The following is a 22,521-nucleotide window of genomic DNA, read 5'->3' on the forward strand; positions in this document are numbered from 1 at the left end:
ACTGACAATTTGGTATATTTTGCACATAATGGTATAATTTGAATGCAGTACTGCAGTCCAACATACCTTAAAGAGCCTTTGGTATATTTTTACTATGTATGCGGTATATTAATAAAGTATACTTCAAAATGAATACCACGCTTTTGATTTTATTCAAAATGAATTACTTTTTAGAACTGATTTTTATCTATTGAATTCAGTTCAGAATCAAAATACTTAGAACTACGAAATATCGAAAACTCTTTCGCCATGACAGTATTAACAAAACAATGTAAAAGTACTTGAGCTTCATAATTGTTTTGACTTCAGTTGATCAGATAAAAATTGTACAAGTTAATTAAGAAATAAACTGACAATCTGGTATATTTTCCACATAATGGTATATTTTCAATGCAGTACTGCAGTACAACATACCTTAAAGAGCCTTTGGTATATTATTAGTACTTATGCGGTATATTAATATAGTGTATTTCAAAATTAATACCACACTTTTGATTTTAATCAAAATGAACTGATTTTTATCTTTTGAATTCAGTTCATAATCAAAATACTACTACGAAATTTCGATTACTATTTTTTTTATGACAATATTAACAAAATATGTCATTTAAAACTAGATGAGCTTCACATTGGTTTCGGCTTACGTTTCTCTTTCTATTTTATTCACTTTTTTGTAATACATTTTAAGACACTTCAATCAAAGCACTCTTTGTGTGATATTTTCCATTTCTGTCAGAACATTTATGCATAATAAAAGTTTTTGAAAACATGAAGCCTTGAGCACTTCGACGATTCACCTTTTGCGATCATCTAAAACAGTTTCATATGTAATTTTGAGCTTATTCTATTATGCATAATTCACATATCACGAATTAAGCATCGTGCATTCGTGTCTCGCATAATAAACTCTAGAATTTTGATAAATACATATTGGAGAAGTTTAAAGCTGTGTCAGTCTCTGTTGACATTTCAAGATGCCCCTTCTCGCTGCCCCCTTCCCAGTTCTCTAACTACATTTCATTCTGTGGGCTTTGTGCACGAAACGCGCTGAAGTGCGTAAATGTTGAGTACACAGGACGCAGTGCTGGCTTTGCCTCCTGCTCCTGCTTCTGTCCTTTGGTGAGGTTGCCTGCTGAAGCAGCTGTCAAATCAGCACGTGACATTGTGTGACATCATTGAGCTGGAAGATGACGCGCCAAAGCGCCAAAAACCCGCGACGACTTTCGCTTTATGCAAAAGACAAAGGCAAAACGCCTCCAGCTTCCTCTGGCTTTCAATTCTACGCGCTAGCAGCTGGCAAAAATCCCCAATCCAGTTGCGGTAGATTCAGGTGGGATTTTGGTGGGATGCGATGCGATGTGAGGCGAGCCGAGGCTGTTGCAAGTGCACACTTGAGACATGGAGACGACTCCATGCGAGGCAGGTAACTAAACCCAAGCCTTGCCTTGCGTTGCGTTGCGTTGCCACGTGGAGAATGTCGAGAGATGCATTCAGCACGTAATGCGTAGATCAACATTCAACACTTTGAGTGTCTCTCTGTGAGTGTATGTGTGTGTGAGTGCCGCTGCAATCACGTTAATTAAAAAGGTGCAAATTGTAAAACGCGCGTCGGGAATGCCACGAACCACGAGCGAGTGAGAGAAAGAGAGAGAGAGAGAGTGAGGCAAGTGCTGCCAAAAGCTGACAGCTGTTAATGAACGAGCTGAAATGCAGCATGGCCAACAGAGGAGGGAAAGGGGGAGGAGAGCTGGGATTTACTTGCTGCCTGCAAGTCACGTGCTGCACGTCAGTCGCCTGCTTGGTAATTAAACGTATCATAATTTCTTATAGCGAACATCGCGAGCAAACCAACCAAGCAATGCTCCCATACGAGTATGCAACTACTTTGACTCCTTCTCCAACCGCACTCCTCCTTCACATTCTCATTCCCATTCCCATTCCCGTTTTCTCTTTCTCATTCTCTAGCTGCGCCTCTTTCCCTCAAGCACTTGCAACTCCCACTTGCCACGTTTGCATTTTTACATGCATTTTAATATTAACGCCCAAAACGAGAAGCGACGCGCCGCAGACACAAAAAGGATTTTTATGCAGACCAAAAGGATGCGACGACGTTGCTTTTAGCCATGGTCTGCAATTGCGACTGTCCCACTGTAATCTCCCCCTCCTCCTTCACTTTCCTCCTTCCACTCCCGCCCTCAGGGGGTGGGTAGTATATTAAATGAAGTCTCCGTCTCGCAGCCTGGCGGCATTACAACATCTTTTTTTGTTTTGGTTTTTTGTTTTTGCAATAAGAAAATATGAAAATTCATTTTGTCTGTCGCTGCAACAATGGCGTCAAAGCAGTGCGACATAGCAACAACAACAACAACAACGAGAAGAACAACAACAACATGTGGAGAAACATGCAACAATTCAAAGTGCAGCATGTGGCACAGCTGTTTCGCAGAAGGCGGCACATTAATAAAATAGAATGGAACAAAAACTATACAAAAATATAACCATAAAATGTTCTCATTTGAGGCAAGTGCATTAAAATGTTGTAAAATGAAATTATGATATTTAATTTAGTCAAGTGGAGTAGTTTTTTCAGAATAGCAGATGGCATTTATACGAGCAATAGAATTAAGTTTATTGCGATCGTGCTGATGGAAATTTTCCTCGATTGTGTCATAAAAATTGTTGCATTTAATGGAGCACAAGTTGAAAGCATTTCAATTTAAAATAAATATCGTAAATTCGAAAATGCATTAGTAACTTTTGTATTTTCCTCTTTGTTTAACATCTAAACTGCACTAAGTTTCTGTCAATCTCAGCTGATTATATTAAGCCTTATCTAAGTGGCCAATCCATAGGCTTGACACGAATCTTTGAGTACAGCTTTATTTGCGATATAACTCACAAGCTAAGCAGCAATATCTGAGCTGTGATCGTAATTGCAATCAACATTTCAGCCAAGTAATGCCTGGCAGTCAAGTGCGAGCACCTGCCAGTTGAATAGATCGAATATCCCCATAAACGAAACTGTTCAATTAGTGCACAATATCGGCTGGCAATAACTCAAAAAGTTTGACAACTTTCAAAAAAATATGAGAAACAGAAAAACAACTCAAATTACCAAGCTGCACTTGCACAAATCTAAATAACGTGATTTGTAATTAACATTTCATAAATTCGCAAATCGTGATAAGAAAAGTATTCCATTAAGTTTCAATTAAAATGCAAAAATCGATCAAAGAGCGCAGCTTTTATTGTTGCCGTGGCAGTTGCAGTTGCAGTTTTTATACCCGCTACCCATAGGGTAGAAGGGTATTATAACTTTGTGCCGGCAGGAAATGTATGTAACAGGTAGAAGGAGGCATCTCCGACCCAATAAAGTATATATATTCTTGATCAGCGTCAACAGCCGAGACGATACAGCCATGTCCGTCTGTCCGTCCGTCCGTCTGTCCGTCTGTCCGTATGAACACCTAGATCTCAGAGACTATAAGAGATAGAGCTATAATTTTTTTTTCGACAGCATTTGTTATGTTTGCACGCAGATCAAGTTTGTTTCAAATTTTTGCCACGCCCACTTCCGCCCCCGCAAATCAAAAAAATCGAATAACAAGCGTAATTTTAAAGCTAAGGTTGTGAATTTTGGTATATATAATAATAACTATAGTAGTTATGATTCCTGAAAATTTGATTGTGATCAGATAAAAATTGTCGAAGTTATTAAAGAAATACTTTTGTATGGGCAAAAACCCCCTTCTTACTAGGGGTCTGAGTTGCTTTGGCTGACAATCTGGTATATTGAGCCGTCCATGGTATATTTTGAATGCGGTACTATATCGATATACGACATATACCATTTGGTATATTTTTAGTGTATTTGCAGTATATTTGGTATATTTTGAGAATAATACCGCAAAATATATTGGCTTTAATCAAATTGGGTAGCGGGTATCTCACAGTCGAGTACACTCGACTGTAGCTTTCTTACTTGTTGTAGCTGAGATGAAGTTATCGCGATTGAACCACTTTTCACACACAAGATAAAGATAAAGTCTAAAGTGTGGCAATAAAAGAAAAATGCATTTTTATTGAAATAACATAATTTACATGAAAACGCCAATAAATTGTCAGCAGATTATATGCTGGCCGAAGCCGGCCCATGTGGCGTATACGAAACTTTGCTGCTCCATTAACCGCAAAACTACAAATAATTATTGAGAGAACAAAATGAAAATAAAAATGAAAAAAAATAGTAATAATATATGTAAATATATGTATGTGCAATATAAATATAGATGTGGTGCGATTTAATCGCTTGCTGTGCGCTGTTAATGAATTGAATTGAATTTTTGCGCTATCGCCAGACAAACAGAGACCCAGAGACAGACTCACAGTCACAGCCAGCCCCCAGACAGTACCAGTATTACAAGTACTCGTTGTCGTACTTAGTGCCAGTTCCAGTTCCAGTTTCAGTTTCAGTTCCCCAACTGGGCAGCCAGTGGGTAGCCGCTGTTGCTCCGTAGGCTTTGCGCTTTTTGATCTCCTCAAGATTGTCACATTTGGCGTGGTCGGTCTGTCTGTCTCTCTGTCTGTCTGCCACAGTTGGTTGCTGGACCAAGCGCCACATAAATAAACTACAACAACTACAGAAAAATATTTAATAAAAATTATGCACTTGCCGGCACAAGAGAACTCGAGCTGGGCAGCAGTAGAAAAAATTTGCATAGACGTACGACTCTATTTTCGCTCTGTGCGTGTGTGTGTGTGTGTGTGTATTTGTAATTGTTTAATCGCACTTTGGTCATCTATGTGGGTTAGATATATGCCTAGCGACCCACTATGCGGCGATCAAGCGTGCGGCATGGAATTCGTAATTGAAAATTGACATTTATAGTTTTAGTTTTGAATTTGCGCGGCACAGTTTGTGGCGCCATCTGGCGCTTCAGCGCTGCAGCTGGCATAAGCAAGGATAAGGGGTTGTTGTCTTGCCTAATAGCCAGGACATGGATAAACTCGATTTCTGTGCTAATGTATAACAGACGGGGGAAATTCCCCTAGAGCAATAAATTAAGCAACTTAATTAAATGTAGAAATACTCTTCAGTTTTTTAATTGGAATCCATTAATTATTTGATATAACGAAACCTTTGAGTTTTATTTGTAGCTTGTTAGCAATGCCAACTATTCGATTAAGTGAAATTCCATTTGATTTATTAGCGGCTGCTATTTGGACTTAGTAAAAGCATCAGAAATGTTAATGTAATATCTTTAAAAATATATAGGCAAATCCCTCTCTAAACATCGTTCATAGGCCGGCCACATGCTGGTTACGGTACCGTCTGCCTCTAATGCATTTCTAGCTTCTCTCCTAAAAAGAAAAACGAAAAGATACAAAAACAACAACATGATGAAGTGAGCAACGCCCGCATTCCAATGAAAGCGCCAGCAGCTGCACGAAGAGCAGCAGCAGCCGCATGATGAGACAAAATGAGACGGGGGAGAGGCGAGTGGCATGCAAGCATACACAAGTCAAAGAAATTTGCTGTTAATTCACGTATTAACCTCTTGACATTTGGCAGCAGCGTCGCCAAACTAAAAGAAAAACAAGTCGACAAAATTCCAACGTGGTGGCAATAACAAGAGAGGCGGAGCGGGGCATGAGGCATGAGGCATGGGCCATGGGACATGGGGCGTTGCTGTGCGGGGTTGTCAGGGCAGCAGGAGGGAATGAGGCACATCTGCCGCTGCATAGAAACTGTGTCAATGTGCCAACAGCAACAACAATAACAAACACAACATCAACACTAACAACAACAACAACAACAACTGTTGGGGCGTTGTGTGTGCTGCGATGATGTTGGTGGCATGTGGGAGGGCAACGATTGGCGTTGGAGTTGCAGTTGAAGCGTCGCCTTTGGAGTTTGGAGCCACGCCAAATGGGAAAAATGCGCATGTGTCTATGAGACTTTGAGACTTATGTATATTCGTATAGCGTCTTTGGGCCGCTCGATCTATGTGCGGTACGTGCGGCTCAATGACTTTCAATTAAATCAATATTCATCGTTTTGGCTGCCTCGGGGTCTAAATGGCAGCGGGCGGCCCGGCACGGCCTGGCCAGGCTAACACACACTGCCAGCGGACAGACAGCAGAGGATGGAGGCCGAAAAACTGTGGCTGTTGCTGTTGCTGAGGCAGAGGCAGCTGCAGCCAACGACTCCGCTCCTTGATTAGACGCGACGCCGTAACGACAACAGCAATAGCAACAACAACTGCAACAGCCGACTGCAACGACAACGGCAGCATGGGAAAATGTGCAATTTTGGCCAAAAAATAAATAGTCAAAAGGCTCGAAGAGAGACGAGAGTTGAGTTGAGCTCGAGCCTGACCGAGCCTGGGCACATTCATTGCGCAAATTTTGTGGTCTATCTGTGCAGCCAGTCTGCAATCAAAGATACACCAAAAAATAAACATTTGAACTACTTGCCCGAGCCTTTCACAAAAACAACAATAACAGCAATAACAACAACAACAACAGCATTTGAGTGTGCCACAGTGGAAAACAGCGCGCGAGCAAATAATTAATGTTTGCCAATAATGGAAGACACCTTCAGACGCTTGGCAATTTGGCAATAGGCAATAGGCAATTGCCAGTTGGTAGTTGGCTGATCGCCAGCCTTCTCCCTCTCTCTCCCTCTCTCTCGTTCACTTTGAGCCAAGACGACAAGTGCGCCCGGCGGCCATGCAAATGAGGCATTTGCAATTGTTGGCCGCAGTTTCGCTAGGCCAAATTCCAGATTAAGAGGGCAATGGGAGGACTACGAATGAGCTTGGATTTAATTGCAAATACCAATGTAGCAAACCTGTTGCATTGATTAATTTCGTTTTGCAAGCACAAGGTTTTCAATAATAAATAAAATAATAAATAATCTAATAAATGAATTAAAATAAAGAATTAAAGCATATTGCAGCAATATCAAACTCTCCCTCTCTCCTCTAATCTCTTATTTCATCACGCAGCAGCCGCAAGTAAAAGTATTTCATATCGTTAGAGTTCCCCTACTTTTATCTAGAACAGGCTCAAGAGGCCGCAACCATAGACGTCGCTTTTCATAGAAATTGAAGATTTGGACTGAGCCCTTTGAGCATAGGACTAAACTTTTTTTACTACGCAAAGTTAACGCTGTCCTCGATACCGTTTTGAGGAATTGTAATACTGAGAGCAATTCAATATATAAAAAAAAAAAATCTAGATTAAAAAATCTTGATTCAAAATTTTGCCTTCTTGGTTAAATTTTAAGATTTTTCCATTCTAGAAACACAAGATTATAATATTGAATTTGATGATTGGGCAATCTCGATTTGTTGTAGATTTTCAATCTTTATTTAAGAATAAACAATCTTGGTTTATTCGTGATTTAAGCACGTTTTTTTCATTCTGAGCATATATCAAACAGCTGTTTGGGAATAAGCACAAGACACGTTTCCATCTGTGGCTGCAAGTTGATGCACAAGATTTGAGATCTGCGCGATCTCAGCTTGTGGTCTGTCATTTATGCTCTCCGAGTCTTCAAAGGTGTTAAGCAGTTTGTTATAAACAGCATCTGTCAAATTGCTTGAGAAGTGCATCTCATATATATTCGTAAACATCATTGTGCAACATAATGGATGGACTTTAGCAGACAACGCGCCGTGGGTGGCGCCAACGAAGGAGGCACTTAAACGGAGTCTATCATATGAGAGCAGAATCGAGCCGATGCTGCGCCAAACAACTGTTCCAACTGTAATTCTTTACCACATGACAGGCCACCATTATGAAGTATTGCGTCAAACTGTCATAAGCCAAGCTATTGGAAATGTAGTTTGAGTGCCGATATATAGAGAGTAAAGCTAAATTTGAGAGCCTGTTAAGGACGTCACAGATTTATTTGAATACTTTGATTTATTTTCAATATATTTATTATAGACATTATTAGGCCATGCGCCACCTGAGCAACTCCAGCAAGAAACTCAGTCCAGCGCATGTCAATCCAATGCCCCACAACAAAATGGGGAAGAAATAGAAGTTCAAATCATATGATATCAATCCGTCGTCCTCATTTCTCATCAGTTTGTATAAGCCACTATCAATTGCACTCATATAGGCATCATTCTTCATTTTATGGAATATACCATACTCAAAGATGCGACTCAAATAGATATTCAACATGTTGAGATAGGGCAAAGATGAAGCCACTGGAATCGACATCAGTCCGTCCATAATACTCTCTGGCATTCTCTTGAAGCGAGGTGCTTTCAACAAGTGTTGCTGATACAAAAGTCCATCCATGCGGTCTTCATAAACAATGTACATGAAACTTGTGTTCAGATTAGCACGATTGAAGTCGAGCTCATCAGTGGGAACCACAAAGGCGTTGTCTATAACCTCATCAGGCACTGAAGTAGCGTTCTTAAAGTATACGGCATAGTATTTATCCGTTATCAAGCGATACGGAGCATGTATTAAATCTTCCAGAGTATTGGCTTGAGGTTCGAATAGTCCCGATGTAAGCATACTTTTCAATACCGATATATACATGTTTGTTAGCACAAATCCACCCAGAATTAGAATGAAATGTATTACAGTCTGTTGCCAATTGATGATAGAAACTCGAGGTTGAGGAAGGAATAATAGATGACACCAACTGCTTAGCAGATGAACTCCAAATTCCGATCTCTCAGATCCTGAGCTGACGTAGAACATTATTATTCCATAAGCCACAATAGCGATCAGAGCCAACCAAGTTTCTCTTGTGAATGGCTGGGCGAAGTACCAATAGCTGGCAATGGGTTGAGCATGAGGCACTAGGATGTAGTCTTTAAGGATATAGAGTGGTACAGTGCCCGAAATATTCCACTTGGGCTCCTTTGGATGACAAACGAAGTCAATTTTTTTGGTTGCAAGCATCTCCTCAGCAATGTGCCCAATACTCAAATGGTCTTTAAATCTCAAGATGTTCAATGTGCCATTGTAACGTTTAATGAACTCCAACATAACGGCATGCATATATCCAGCATGCATGTGTTGTCCTTTCCGATTGGTATAGTAGAGCATACGTGGTTCAGCTCTAAAAGATACTGTTCGTATTTGGAAATGATGAAAATTTTGGAGTAGTTGCTTCCGGTTAACGAACTCTTGGATCTGAGATATTTTCAACTCTTGAATTTCCGGATATGGATTGTAGCTATGAAGAGTTGTAGTTCCATTCTGATTATAAATAATTAAGGCGTTGACAAAGCCTTCTTCAAAGCAGTAAATGAAGAGCCCTCTCTGCCAGGTGGAGGGATCCAGTTCCGTTATGAAAACTATGTGAAGTTCATTTAAATCTCTTAAAAGACGAGGTAAAAAATGAGATACTCCAGTATCGAGCGGTGTGTTCTTTATATTCACAATAATCACAGTGTTCCGAGTCAAGTTCCCGATTATACGAAAATTGTTAAACGACTTCATTGAAAGCTCAAGTTGAATTGATGAAGTTTTAAGTAGTTTAAAATCCAATTTATCTTTCGACACATCCTTGAAGTTAAGAAAAATGTTAAGACTTGTATTTAATGCTGTGTTAAGTTGAATCAATGATTGTGTTACTCCAGACATCGGCTTTGAATAGCCTTTGCATAGGCTACTCAACAGGAGAAGTATTAGCACCTCAAACAACGACTTCATGGCAATGACTGAGAACCATGAAACTCTAATTTGAGTACCACCCTGAAACTAAATAGTATATTAACATTTAATTACAAGTGACTTGTGCTTTCTCTTTCCAATTAAATTACATGAAATGTAGGAAATGCTGCTTAAAAATAAAATCTAATAGTCAGAATGCATTGACTTCATTCAAAGAAGTAAATTGTAACCGACAACTTGGATTTACAGCAAATACACGGACTCGAAAAATGTTGTGGAAAAACAATTTACAGAATAAATTTACTGAAAAAACTTCCTCATTCCATTTACATAACTTTTGGTTATAATATTTTTATTTACTAGCACGAAAATGACATAAATGTTGTTTGTTAAATAATACATAAAAATATATCCGATGGTCATCAAGTGCTTAACTTAGATTTTTGTGATTAGCAATTCTAGCAGAAAACACAAACTCGCCAAAGTCAAGCCAATTACCCAGAGTGCAAAAGCCAATAAAAAGAACTGCAAATCATAAGGTTGATATTCCGTGCTCTCATTTCTAAGCAACTGGCATATGCCACTTTCTATTGAATCCCTACATGAATCGCTCAGCATCTTATGATAAATTCCGCACTCAAAGGTGCGTTGTAAGTAGGCATTCAACATATGTAAATATGGCAAAGATGGAGCCACTGGAAACGACATTAATCCATCCAATATGCTTTCTCTGATCACCTTGAATCGAGGCACCTTCAGCAAGTGCTGTTGGTATAAAAGACAATCCATGCGGTCCCGATAAGCAATGTACATGAAACTTGTATTCAACTTGAGCCGATGTGCATTCAATTCTTTGGAAGAAGTAATATAAACTTTTTCATTCAATGCATCTGGAATCAGTTTGAGATCTTTATAAAAATTAGCATAGTACTGGGTTGTCATTAGCTGATATGAAGAATGTTGCAAATCGTCCAGAGAATTGAATTGAGGTTCAAATAAACCCGATGTGAGCATGCTCTTTAAAACTGATGCATACAAATTTGTCAGTATAAATCCACTGAGAATCAGTATAAAATGGATAACAGACTGTTGCCAATTTTGCACTGGAATTCGTGGCTGAGGCAAATACAATAAATTACACCAGCTGCTGAGCAAGTGAACTCCAAATTCCGATCTATGAGTTCCATAGAGCATTACCATACCGTATATTACAGTGACTATCAAAGCCAGCCAAGTTGTCCTGGTGAATGGTTCAGCTATGTATAAATATCTGGCAATGGGTTGAGCATAGGGAACTGCAATCTTACTCTTCAAAATATAGAGTGCTACCGTGCTTGGAACTTTCCAATTGGGCTCCTTGGGATAGCAGGCGAAGTCAATTTCTTTGCTTGGTAGCATCACCTCGCCGATATGGGGAATTCCAATGTGGAATTTCTTCGTCAATATCTTCAATGTACCATTATGTCGTCTAATAAATTCCAGCATTAGGTTATACATATATCCAGCGTGAACGTGTTCTCCCTTACGATTTGTGTAGTGAATCATACGTGGTTCAATTATAAAAGATGTTGTTCGAATCTCGAAGTGTTGAAAATTTTCTAGTAATCGCCATCTGTTAATAAACTCGATGATATGTCGTAATTTGTACTCTCGAACTGTTGGATAAGGATAGTAACTATAAAGTGACGAGTTTCCATTGTTATGATGGATGAGTAAAGTGTTGACAAAACCTTCTTCAAAGCAGTAAATAAATAATTCCTTTTGCCATACGATGGGATTCTTTTGAGTTATAAAAACAATGTTTAGTTCATGTAATTCCTTTAAAAGATGAGGCAAGAAATGAGAAACTGTTGGATCGATTGGCGTCTCTTTTATATTCACAACGATTAAAGTCTCCCGAGTGAAGATTCCCAGTACTTGAAAATAGCTAAAAGACTTCAATGATAGCTCTAGTTGAATCGATGGTGTTTCTATTAAAGGTAAATCCAAGTTGTCCTTCGAAGCATCCTTAAAGTTAATAAAAATGTTCAGCTTTGCGTTGAATGCAACATTAAGTTGCTGCACTATTTGTGTTACACCAGAAATCGAAGTAGTCGAAAAACTACTCAACAGAAGAACTATTAGCCAAGGCTGCATGGTAATGACTGAGATTACTTGAATATGAATTTAAAGCTCATACTAAATATAGGAACTAATTGACAGTTCAAAATTTAGTCATTGATCTAAAAGAGAATTGTCTAAGACCGAAAAAAAAGTTTCACAAATGACTTGTCATTTGTCAAGCAATTTAAACACATGAGTTGAAGAAAATAAAAGCGAACAGATTTATTTGACCTTATAGTTTTTTAAGAAAAATGTTTATTGCAATCGGTAAATAGTCAGAACACTAAAATTAATTTTAAAAAACTTTAAATGCAGTCAATGAAAATTTAATCATTTATTGAATGATTTTCATGATTAACATTACATCAATTAACATTTTAGATGTTTATATAAAAGTAATTCTTAATCCGCGGGCAGCTGCAGGATTCTATCATAAAACATAGACTTGCCAATGCCAAGCCAAAAGCCCAGAGCGCAAAAGCAAAGATATAAAATTGCAAATCGAATGGTTTATGTTGAACTCCATCATCTCTAAATAACTTGTGTATTCCACTATCAATTGTATCTCTCGAGGAATCACGCATCATCTTCATAAAAATTCCACTAGCATAGATGCGTTGCAAATAAGTATTCAACATGCTTAAATATGGTAAGGATGAGGCAACTGGAAATGAAAAAAAAGCTTCTGATCCCAATGACAGTTTCTTAAATCGAGGTGCTTTCAACAAGAGTTGTTGATACAAAAGACAATCCATGCGGTCCCCATAAGCAATGTACAGGAAGCTAGTATTCAGCCCAGCTCGAACTCTGTCAATCTCTTCTGTAGAAGCAATATAAGCATTGTCTACTAGTTCATCTGGAACCGAAGATGCGTTTTTAAAGTATTGTACATAGTAGGCGGATGTTATCAAGCGATAAGGAGTATGCAGCAACTCTTGCACAGTGTTAACCTGGGGCTCAAATAATCCAGATGTTAGCATGCTCGACAACATCGTCAGATACGTGTTGGTTAATATAAATCCACTGAGAATCAGAATGAAATGTATCAAACACTGCTGCCAATTTCTGATCATACTTCGTGGATGAGGTAGATACAATAGATGACACCAACTGCTGAGGAAGTGAACTCCAAATTCAGATCTGTGCGATCCGTAGAGCATTAACATGCCGTATATAACCGAGGCTATCACACCCAGCCAAGTTGTCCAAGTAAAGGGCTGAGCAAAGTACCAATAGCTGGCAATGGGTTGTGCATGTGGAACTGCAATATAGTCTTTCAGAAGAAACAACGGCGCCGTGCCCGACAAATTCCACTTGGGCTCCTTGGGATAGCAGGCGAAATCAATTTGCTTTGCTGCAATCATGACCTCAGCGACGTGAACAATACCCAATTTATCTGTATGAGTCAAGATCTTCAGTGTGCCATTGTGACGTCTTATGAACTCCAACATAACGGCATACATATAACCAGCATAAACGTGTTCTCCTTTCCGGTTGACATAGTTCATCATTCGAGGGGGAACCGTTAGGGAAACTGTTCGAATTTGAAAATGTTGAAAATTTTGAAGTAATGTCCATCGATTTAAATACTCTTCTATCTGCGATATGTTCTGCTCTCGAATTACTGGATATGGTCTGTAGCTATGAAGAGATATAGTTCCATTTTGATTATAAATGAGAAGGGCGTTGACAAATCCTTCTCCAAAGCAGTAAATAAAAAGATCTTGCTGCCAAGTGGTAGGATCCTGTTCCGTAATAAAAAGTATGTGCAGTTCATGTAGTTCCTTTAAAAGATGAGGTAAGAAGTGAAATATTTCCGAGTCAAGTTTTGGTTCCTTTATATACACAATGACTTGCGTTTTTCGAGTGTAACATCCAAGTACCCGAAAATTTTGAAAAGAATTTAACGACATCTCTGTTTGTATCGAGGGTGTTTCTAGTGATGCTAAGTTAAAGACATCTTCCCTAGTTTCCTTGAAGTTAATAAATATATTGAGATTTGTGTTAAAAGCTGCGTTAAGTTGCAGCAGTATTTGTGTTACACCAGATATTGAAATTGTCCGCACTGTGAAAATAGTCGAGAGACTACTCAACAGAAGAAGAGTTAAGCACGGCCGCATGATAATAACTGAGGTTCACCCTCATTCTAGCTAAATAGTAACTATGAACATTACTTTCCGCAGACAATATAATTTATCAGTGCAATTAAATCACATGAGAAGTAAGAATTGCTTCCAAAAGTCGAAGTGCAGTAGTTAAGTGATGTATTTCTCAAGTTTAGTCGAACTTCAGAGCTAGAAGAATTCAATACGAAAAATCCATTTATAAGTAATGACAAAGTTAAAAACATTTGTAATTTTGTAATAAACAAATAAATTAATTTAGGCAACAATTATAAACATTTACTAAAGTTGATCTCTCTTTTAAATGTTTTTGGCAAGTATTGTATACTTATAAAATAGTGTCACAGTTTTATAGGTAAAGCTTAAAAAGGCATAGTTATGATTTTTATTACAAAACATTAATATACTATCATATATTTTATAAAATATGAATATATTTATGTGGAAAAGAGAACAGCATTGATGTGCCATCTTAACAACTCCATAAGAAAACAAAGTCCTGCCAAAGTCAAACCTACAGCCCAGAGCACAAAGACAAAGAAATAAAAATCCAAATCGTATGGTTTCCGTTCCGTTCCCTCGTTTCTCATCAACCTGAAGATTCCACTATCGATTGCATCCATCCAGGCATCACTCTTCATCTTGTTCCAAACTCCGCATTCAAATATTCGCCTAAAGAATACATTAAGATGGCTCAGATATGGCAAAGATGGGGCTGTTGGAAGTGCCATGAGTCCATCCATAAAGCTTTCTGGTATGACTTTAAATCGAGGCACTTTCAGTAAGTGTTGCTGATATAGGATTGCCTCCAATCGATCCTCATAGCTAAAGTACATATAACTAGTATTCAAACCAGTGCGCGCGATGAATAAGTTTTCCTTGGTTTCGATGAGCATCTGATCTTTGACTTCTACTGGCAGAGAAACAGCATGTTTTAGATAGTCTATATAATAGTCATCGACCATCAATGGATATGGAGAATGTTTCAGATCTTGAAGAGTATTAAATTGTGGCTCAAATAAACCCAAAGTTAGCATGCTTGACAACATCGCCAGATATAAGTTAGTCAGTATAAATCCACTGAGAATCATGATAAAGTGTATTGCAAACTGTTGCCAATGGCTGATATTCTGTTGTGGTTGTGAAATAAATAAAATGTGACACAAGCTACTAAGTAAGTGAAGTCCGAATTCCGATCTGGCAGACCCACAACTTGCATAAAGCATAATCATACCATAAACCACAGTAGCAACCACGGCGAGCCACAAATTCCAGGTGAAAGGTCGTCCAAAGTACAAATAACTGGCAATGGGTCGCGAATGTGGCACGGCAATGTAGCTGCGAAGCAGATAGAGAGGTGCTGTACTGGTCAGTTGCCACGGTATCTCGGTAATATAACAAACTACGTCCACTTGTTTGTGTTGTATCATTGCAAATGCCTTTAGAAATGCTTTATCCTCTGGCAGTTTGGGTAAAAATTGCAATGTTGCATTATAACGTCTTACGAACTCTTTGAGGGCATTCAGAAGATATCCGGCATAAACAATTTGACCCTTACGATTCACATATCTTAATAAGCGAGGTTCCACAATATCCTGTAGAGTCCGAATTGTAAAATTTTGAAAGTTTTGTATGTGTTGTCATCTATTGAAATAGTCTTCTAGTTGAGGTAGTTCAATGGTTTTAATTTGTGGATACGGATTGTAGCTGTAAAGTAGTTGAGTTTGATTAACTTTATGAATCAAAAGAGTATTGATGAAGCCTTCTTGAAAACAAAATCTATAAAGATCCTCCTGCCAGACGGTGGGATCCTCCTCCGTAATGAATAATATATTAAGTTCATGTAGTTCCTTAAGAAGATATGGTAAATGAAAAGCCACCGCTGGATCAAGTGGTGGAATTCTTATGACAATAATTATCAAAGCGTTATGGGAAAAGTTTCCGAATAAGCGAAATTTGTGAAAATTCTTAATTGCCATTTGAAGTTGAATTGCTGGAGTCCCTATTAGTTGGTAATCCAAATTAAAATCCTCAGAGTTAATGAACACATTAAGATTTGTTTTATATTCAGCGTTAAGTTGCAGCAATGTTTTCGATATTCCAGATATCTGCTCAGAACTTAGTGTACACCATCCACATAATAAAATTAGATTTATTATCAAAATTTTTAACAGCATACTGTATGAATAATAGGTTAACGAATCCGAAACTCAACTATCCACGAAGCAGGCTCAAAGAGCACTAACATATATCTCCTATAGCTCAAGCGATGGAGTTTTGTTCTAGACTTTTGTATCTTATCAGATTCAAGAGTAATTACGCATGATTATATATGTACACCACATAGATTAAGGTAGTCGAATTATCTTACTAAATGACCCCTTAAACACTACAACTATGATAATAGGCACTTAGGTAAGAAAATATTATGTTTCAGTCTGCTCCTTGCAAATTATATTTACTGCAACCACAGTTTTATTCTATGTCAATAATCGAAGAGGAGAGACGTTATAATTTTATTTAATCGTAACTAAATATCTGAACAATAATTATTGAAAAAAAAAGACAAGTTACACGCAGTTTGAAGTAATACATAAATTAAGTACATTTTATTTAACTCATTTTATGAACATTTCAAAAATAAATGCGAGTCCAGCCAATGTTAAGCCAATAGCCCAAAGAGCGAATGCATAGTAAAAGAATTCCAAATCGTAAGGTTTTTGTTCAACTCCTTCGCTTCTCATCAGCTTGTATATTCCGCTCTCGATCGCATCTATCCAGGAATCACTCATCATCTTTGCGAAAATGCCACACTCAAAGATACGTCTCATATAGACATTCAGCAAGTTGAGGTAAGGTAAGGATGGTGCCACTGGAAATGCCATAAGTCCGGTCATAAGACTCTCTGGTATTTTCTTAAAACGGGGCACTTTCAGTAAGTGTTGTTGGTACAAAATTCCTTCCATTCGATCTTCGTAGGCAACATACATGAAGCTAGAATTCAATCCAATCCGAGCTTTATTAAGGCCATCTACTGTGTCGACGCACATTCGATTTTTTTACTTCTGCTGGCAGAGACACAGCTTCCTTTAGATAATCTATATAGTAGTCATCTATGAGCAAAGGATAAGGAGAATGTTTCAAGTCTTCCAATGTATTTAGTTGTGGCTCAAATAATCCAGATGTGAGCATGCTCGACAACATCGCCAAATACGAGTTAGTTAATATAAATCCAGCAAGAATCATAATGATGTGAATCGTCATCTGTTGCCAATTCAAGACAGAAATTCGCGATTGTGAAATGTATAATACGTGACACAAGCTGTTTAGCAAGTATAAACCAATCTCAGACCTGGCAGATCCACAGCAGGCATATAGCATAATCATGCCATAAGCCACAGTGGCAACCACGGCTAACCACACAGTCCAGGCAAAAGGCTTTTCAAAGTACAAATAGCTGGCAATGGGACGGGAATGAGGTAGAATAATGTAATCTTTTAGCAAATAAAGCGGCGATGTACTTGGTAAGTTCCATGTAAGTTCCGTAGGGTAGCAAACAAAATCTAATTCCTTATTGTTTAGCATTGCCATTGCAATAGGAAAAGCACCATCTTTTTCTATTTCCGGCAAAAGCTTTAGCGTTGCGTTGTGGCGCCTGGTAAATTCTAGAAAGATGTTATAAATATATCCAGCATGAACGAGTTGACCTTTACGATTCACATATTGAATCTTGCGAGGCTCAATTGTGTTGACAAACGTTCGAACTGGATAATGGTGAAAATTGCGATGAAGCTGCCATCTGGTGAAGTATTCTTCTAGCTTGGATAATTTTTGGATATGCATTTCTGGATACGGAATGTAACTATAAAAAGACACATCCCGATTGTTTTGATGGATTAGCAAAGTGTTGATAAAGCCTTCTTGAAAACAATATCTAAAGAGATCCTGCTGCCAGCTTTGAGGATCTTGGTCTGTAATAAATACTATATGAAGTTCATGCAGTTCCCTCAAAAGATATGGTAAATTAAAAGCCACTTCTGGATCAAGAGGTGGAACTCTTATTGCAATAATAATTAAAGCGTTATGGGAAAAGTTATCATGCAAACGAAATCTTCGAAACTTCTTAGTTGCCATCTGAAGTTGAATTGCTGGAGATATTAGTAATTGGAAATTCATATAATATTCCTGAAAGTTGATGAATACGTTAAGTTCCGTTGCATATTTTGCATTAAGTTCCATCAATATTTGTGTTATTTCTGGTGACATCTTGGAATTTTGAGTACTATGCAATCCATATAAGAAAAGTAACAGAATGTTAAACTGCATACTGTTGAAGACGAAGAAATAATTATTTGCAATAATAAGTAACCGTATCGTCAAAAATCGACTATCCACGAAGCAAACTTAAAGAACACTGTTGAAATTCCATTTATGACAATTTAGTTTTGTGTTTGGCCTTATGTATATTTCATGGCTAAGGAAAATTGTTATATAAATATTATCTTAGCTAGGCTTAATCATTCATCATCAGATAATCAAATATTATTTTCCAACCTTAACTGGCAAAGTGTTAAATTACACCTTTAGAAACATAATAATAACATATTACCACAACACAGCCTAGAGGCGATTTTTTATCAGATAATTGCATTAACGAAAAAAGTTACATAAAAAAAAAAAAGAATGAACATTTAAATTTAAAAGCAATTTAAAACCTAATATTGATGTTTCGACTGTGAGAATTCTGCTATAGATTTTATTAAGAACACAAATGAGGCCAAAAGTAGTTCATTCCAACCCAAAAATACTATAAGGCGTCTTTAAAGAATTTATGGTGTAAACAACAGTTACTTAATTTATTCGGTTTATGAACATTTCCAAAAGAAAAACGAGTCCAGCCAAAGTCAAGCCAATAGCCCAAAGAGCGAATGCATAGTAAAAGAATTCCAAATCGTAAGGTTTTTGTTCAACTCCTTCGCTTCTCATCAGCTTGTATATTCCGCTCTCGATCGTATCTATCCAGGAATCACTCATCATCTTTGCGAAAATGCCACACTCAAAGATACGTCTCATATAGACATTCAACAAGTTGAGGTAAGGTAAGGATGGTGCCACTGGAAATGCCATAAGTCCGGTCATAAGACTCTCTGGTATTTTCTTAAAACGAGGCACTTTCAGTAAGTGTTGTTGGTACAAAATTCCTTCCATTCGATCTTCGTAGGCAACATACATGAAGCTAGAATTCATTCCAATGCGAGCTGTATTAAGGACCGCAGGTATGTCATATCGTTTATGTAGTTGTCACCCACGAGGAGTGGATATGGAGAATGCTTCAGATCTTGGAGTGTATTGAGTTGTGGCTCAAATAATCCAGATTTGAGCATGCTCGATAGCATCGCTAGATACAAGTTGGTCAAAATAAATCCACCAAGAATCATAATGATGTGAATCGTCATCTGTTGCCAATTGAATATATTAAGTCGTGGCTGTGATAGGAATAAAATGTAGCACAAGCTACTCAGAAAGTCTACCCCAAACTCCTATCTTACAGATCCATAGCTGACATAGAGTATTACCATAACGTATCCCATTGTAGCAAGCACTACTAACCATAAAGTTCAAGTGAAAGGTCGCCCAAAGTACAAATAGCTGGCAATGGGTCGAGCATGAGGTACCATAACATATTTCTATAGTAGATAAAGCGGAGTTGTACTGGATATTGTCCAAGTTACTTCCTTGGGGTAGCAAGTGAAATCCATTTCCTTGTTGAGTATCATAGTAAAAGCTTGACGAAATGCACCAACCGAATTCATTGGTGGTAAGAATTCCAAAGTGGCATTGTGACGACGGATGAATTCCAAAAATGCTTTGTAAATATATCCAGAATGAACGAGTTGTCCTTTACGATTCACATATTGAATCTTGCGTGGCTCTGTCACATCAGACATTGTATGAATCGTATATTGATGGAAGTTTTGAAGGATATACCGTCTGTTAAAGTAATCTTCTAGCTTTGACAATTTAATAGTATTGATTTCTGGATATGGATTATAACTATACAGTGAGAGGGTTTGATTCAGTGAATAGACTAGCAACGTATTGATAAAGCCTTGTCGATAACAATATCTGAAGAGATCCTTCTGCCAGCTGTTTGGATGTTGCTCTGTAATAAAAACTATGTGAAGTTCATGGAGTTCCTTGAGAAGGAAAGCTAAAAATTTCTCGACAGCTTCTACGATTGGTGTTCGTTTTATATGAACAATAACTAAAGCGTTGCGAGGAAAGTTTCCAATTAATCTAAATTTATAAAAACTCGACACTGAAAGATTCAAATGAATTATAGGCGTTTCGATAAGCTTTAAATCTATTACAATATTAAATCTATTTGTATCTTCGAAGTTAATATATATGTTTAGATTCGTATTGTATTGAACGTTAATCTGCTGCAATAATTGTGTTGCTCGGAACGAGGAAGTTTGCTGAGTAAAAATAGTCAGTAGTTGTAATAATAGCAAAAACTTTAACAACATTCTGAAGTTAACAATCCGTTGATAATAAAAATGTTGAGAATGCGAATGATGAGCTAACGAGTCAGACTACCGAACAAGTCTAAAGGACACCATTTGAGGCAGTTTAGTTTTATTGCTCACTGTTGATGCATATCAGATCTAAAGACAATTACAGCTAGGCAATATAATCAATCGTCGTGTCCATATTTACATGCAAGTTCAAGTCGTGTCTGCCTGATTGCTGCACTCCCAGTCTCAGTCCCAGTCTCAGACTCAGTCTCAGTCACTGTTTCTGTTTCTGGGTGTCAGTCAAGTCAACTCAACTGGGCCTTATCGCTCATCTACCAAATGGCCCCTTGACCACGACCGCGTAATTGTTAGCTGCTGGCTCTCAGTCCGATGTTGCTGCTGGCGGTTGGTGAGGTTGAGGTTGCGGTTGCGGCTGGGGTTCGGTACGGTTCGATTCGGTTTGTTCTAACGTGACCGCCCCGTAGCAAAGTGTCATAGTTATTTCTAATAAAAAATGCATTGCCAAGAGGCAAATATTATTCAATTGAATAAATGGACGCTAAACTCAGCGCTGATGTAAGAAATTATGTCAGCTTGATGGCATGTTCAGATTGCTAACAAGTTATTGCCACTAATATTTAACAACTTAGTACTTAAAATTAGCGAATAAAGTTCGAGTTACATGCATGCAAGGTTTTAAAAATAATATAAAGTTTTTTTCTAAAATTTATATTTATCAATTGAAATTCTTAACTAATATTTGGCCTTAACTGATGCTTGTGAGTTATGTAAGGTTAATTTTGGCCAATGCTCGCTGCAGCTCTTGAAACTTGTTAACCCACAGCACAGCACAGCACCGCGCAACAACATCAACAGCAACACAAACAGCAACAGCAAAGGCAAAAAACACAACGATTGCAAGCAATTTAAAATTGAAATCGCTCATAAATTCTGTCACTAATTGTAAGGAATGGCAGACCTTGAATTCAAATCAACGGCTCAGTGAGCCAATGGCTACTGCTAAGCAAATGTCTTGCAAAATTATGAAGCTACACAAATCTACAAAAAGCAGCAGCAGCAGCAGCAGCAGCAACAACTATAGAAACAACAACGACGACAACAACAACAACAGCTTGCCATATCCATTGTATTTGAAAATGACGATAAATAAATATAAATTTCAAAGGCAAACATAAAGAGCTATTGACTGTTGACTTTTATGAACAATTAGGCGGCAGCCACTTAAAGAGGCGAATATATTGAGATACAGATACGCAGATCCAGCAACGGCAACAGATACATAGATACAGATAGACAGATATGGATAGTTAGCGAGTGCAATACGTATAAGGCATACAAGTGTATCGCACACATGGTTAATGGGCTTCTCTATGGGTTCTCTATGGGCCTGGCCAACAATAAACTGCAATTGATTAGATCGACAACTGAGCTGCACTGCACGCAATGGCAAACAATCAACGGGTGTGTGGTAAGTGGTGTGTTCAGTGTGGTGTGTGGTGTGTGGGGGGAGGCGTGTCGAGGGCGTTGCAAGCTTGTGTGTGCCTTTGGACTTTAATTAATGCATTCAAAGCATTTATGCAAATGGCGGGAAATAATTTATCACCCATTCAAGACGCAACAGCAACAGCAAGCAGCAACTGCAAGCAGCAACAATTGCAATACACCAACAACTACAACAACAGCAACAGCAATAATCAAACCTTTCATCCATGCATTGCAATATGCAAAAGTTTTGTTCATTAGCGTTACGCCCACGCAGTTAGCATTAGGTGGGCGTGGCCACAATCCGCACACGTTCTCGCTCAAAATATTTCCACACTACACACAGTTTGTTCTTTAGTTGTTTTTCATTTTTTTTTTTTTTCGAAGGCGGCTTCGTTTGATTTGCTTCGGCTATTGAGCTGTTGAGTTGATTTTATTGTTGTTGCATTTTATATAATTAGTACTTAATTTATAATTTTTTTTTTTCGTTTTTTTTTTTGTGTTCTTAATGCACTCAAATGCCTGAGCAATTGTATGGGTTGCTGAAAAATCGGCGCAAGGTTAGAAGATTAGAGATTTGAAGTCGGTTGTGGGCTGTGCTGGGTTGGGTCCAGTTGCAT

At 38.0% G+C, this 22,521-nt stretch overlaps 4 protein-coding genes and 2 long non-coding RNA genes across 7 annotated transcripts; 2 read left to right on the top strand and 4 right to left on the bottom strand.

Annotated features, from left to right (window-relative positions):
* Nucleotides 1–7,962: 7,962 nt before the first annotated feature.
* LOC132788327 (uncharacterized) lies at nucleotides 7,963–9,024 on the bottom strand. Its single transcript, XM_060795660.1, has one exon. It carries the CDS (start codon nucleotides 9,022–9,024, stop codon nucleotides 7,963–7,965), a length of 1,062 nt encoding a protein of 353 aa, XP_060651643.1.
* A 1,065-nt stretch (nucleotides 9,025–10,089) lies between these two features.
* Nucleotides 10,090–11,139, bottom strand: LOC132788328 (uncharacterized). Its single transcript, XM_060795661.1, has one exon. The coding sequence runs from the start codon at nucleotides 11,137–11,139 to the stop codon at nucleotides 10,090–10,092; it is 1,050 nt and encodes a 349-aa protein (XP_060651644.1).
* Nucleotides 11,140–11,252: 113 nt separating this feature from the next.
* LOC132788330 (uncharacterized) lies at nucleotides 11,253–13,286 on the bottom strand. Its single transcript, XM_060795662.1, has 2 exons — nucleotides 12,338–13,286; nucleotides 11,253–11,329 (listed from the first exon to the last, which is right to left on the bottom strand). The coding sequence occupies exons 1-2, from the start codon at nucleotides 13,266–13,268 to the stop codon at nucleotides 11,253–11,255; spliced, it is 1,008 nt and encodes a 335-aa protein (XP_060651645.1). The 5' UTR covers nucleotides 13,269–13,286.
* Nucleotides 13,287–14,295: 1,009 nt separating this feature from the next.
* On the bottom strand, nucleotides 14,296–16,093 carry LOC132791270 (uncharacterized). The gene has a single exon (XM_060800121.1). It carries the CDS (start codon nucleotides 15,308–15,310, stop codon nucleotides 14,318–14,320), a length of 993 nt encoding a protein of 330 aa, XP_060656104.1. The 5' UTR covers nucleotides 15,311–16,093; the 3' UTR covers nucleotides 14,296–14,317.
* A 399-nt stretch (nucleotides 16,094–16,492) lies between these two features.
* On the top strand, nucleotides 16,493–18,405 carry LOC132791881 (uncharacterized). Of its 2 annotated transcripts, XR_009632942.1 has the most exons (4): nucleotides 16,493–16,591; nucleotides 16,662–16,732; nucleotides 16,860–17,404; nucleotides 17,463–18,405. It is a non-coding gene; the product is annotated as an uncharacterized LOC132791881 (long non-coding RNA). The 2 variants fall into 2 exon arrangements; XR_009632941.1 differs by having other exon boundaries at nucleotides 16,662–17,404.
* A 242-nt stretch (nucleotides 18,406–18,647) lies between these two features.
* LOC132791880 (uncharacterized) lies at nucleotides 18,648–19,169 on the top strand. Its single transcript, XR_009632940.1, has 3 exons — nucleotides 18,648–18,833; nucleotides 18,904–18,974; nucleotides 19,102–19,169. It is a non-coding gene; the product is annotated as an uncharacterized LOC132791880 (long non-coding RNA).
* Nucleotides 19,170–22,521: the final 3,352 nt, after the last annotated feature.

This window comes from Drosophila nasuta, chromosome 3, assembly GCF_023558535.2.
Source record: "Drosophila nasuta strain 15112-1781.00 chromosome 3, ASM2355853v1, whole genome shotgun sequence".
Lineage (NCBI taxonomy): Eukaryota > Metazoa > Arthropoda > Insecta > Diptera > Drosophilidae > Drosophila > Drosophila nasuta.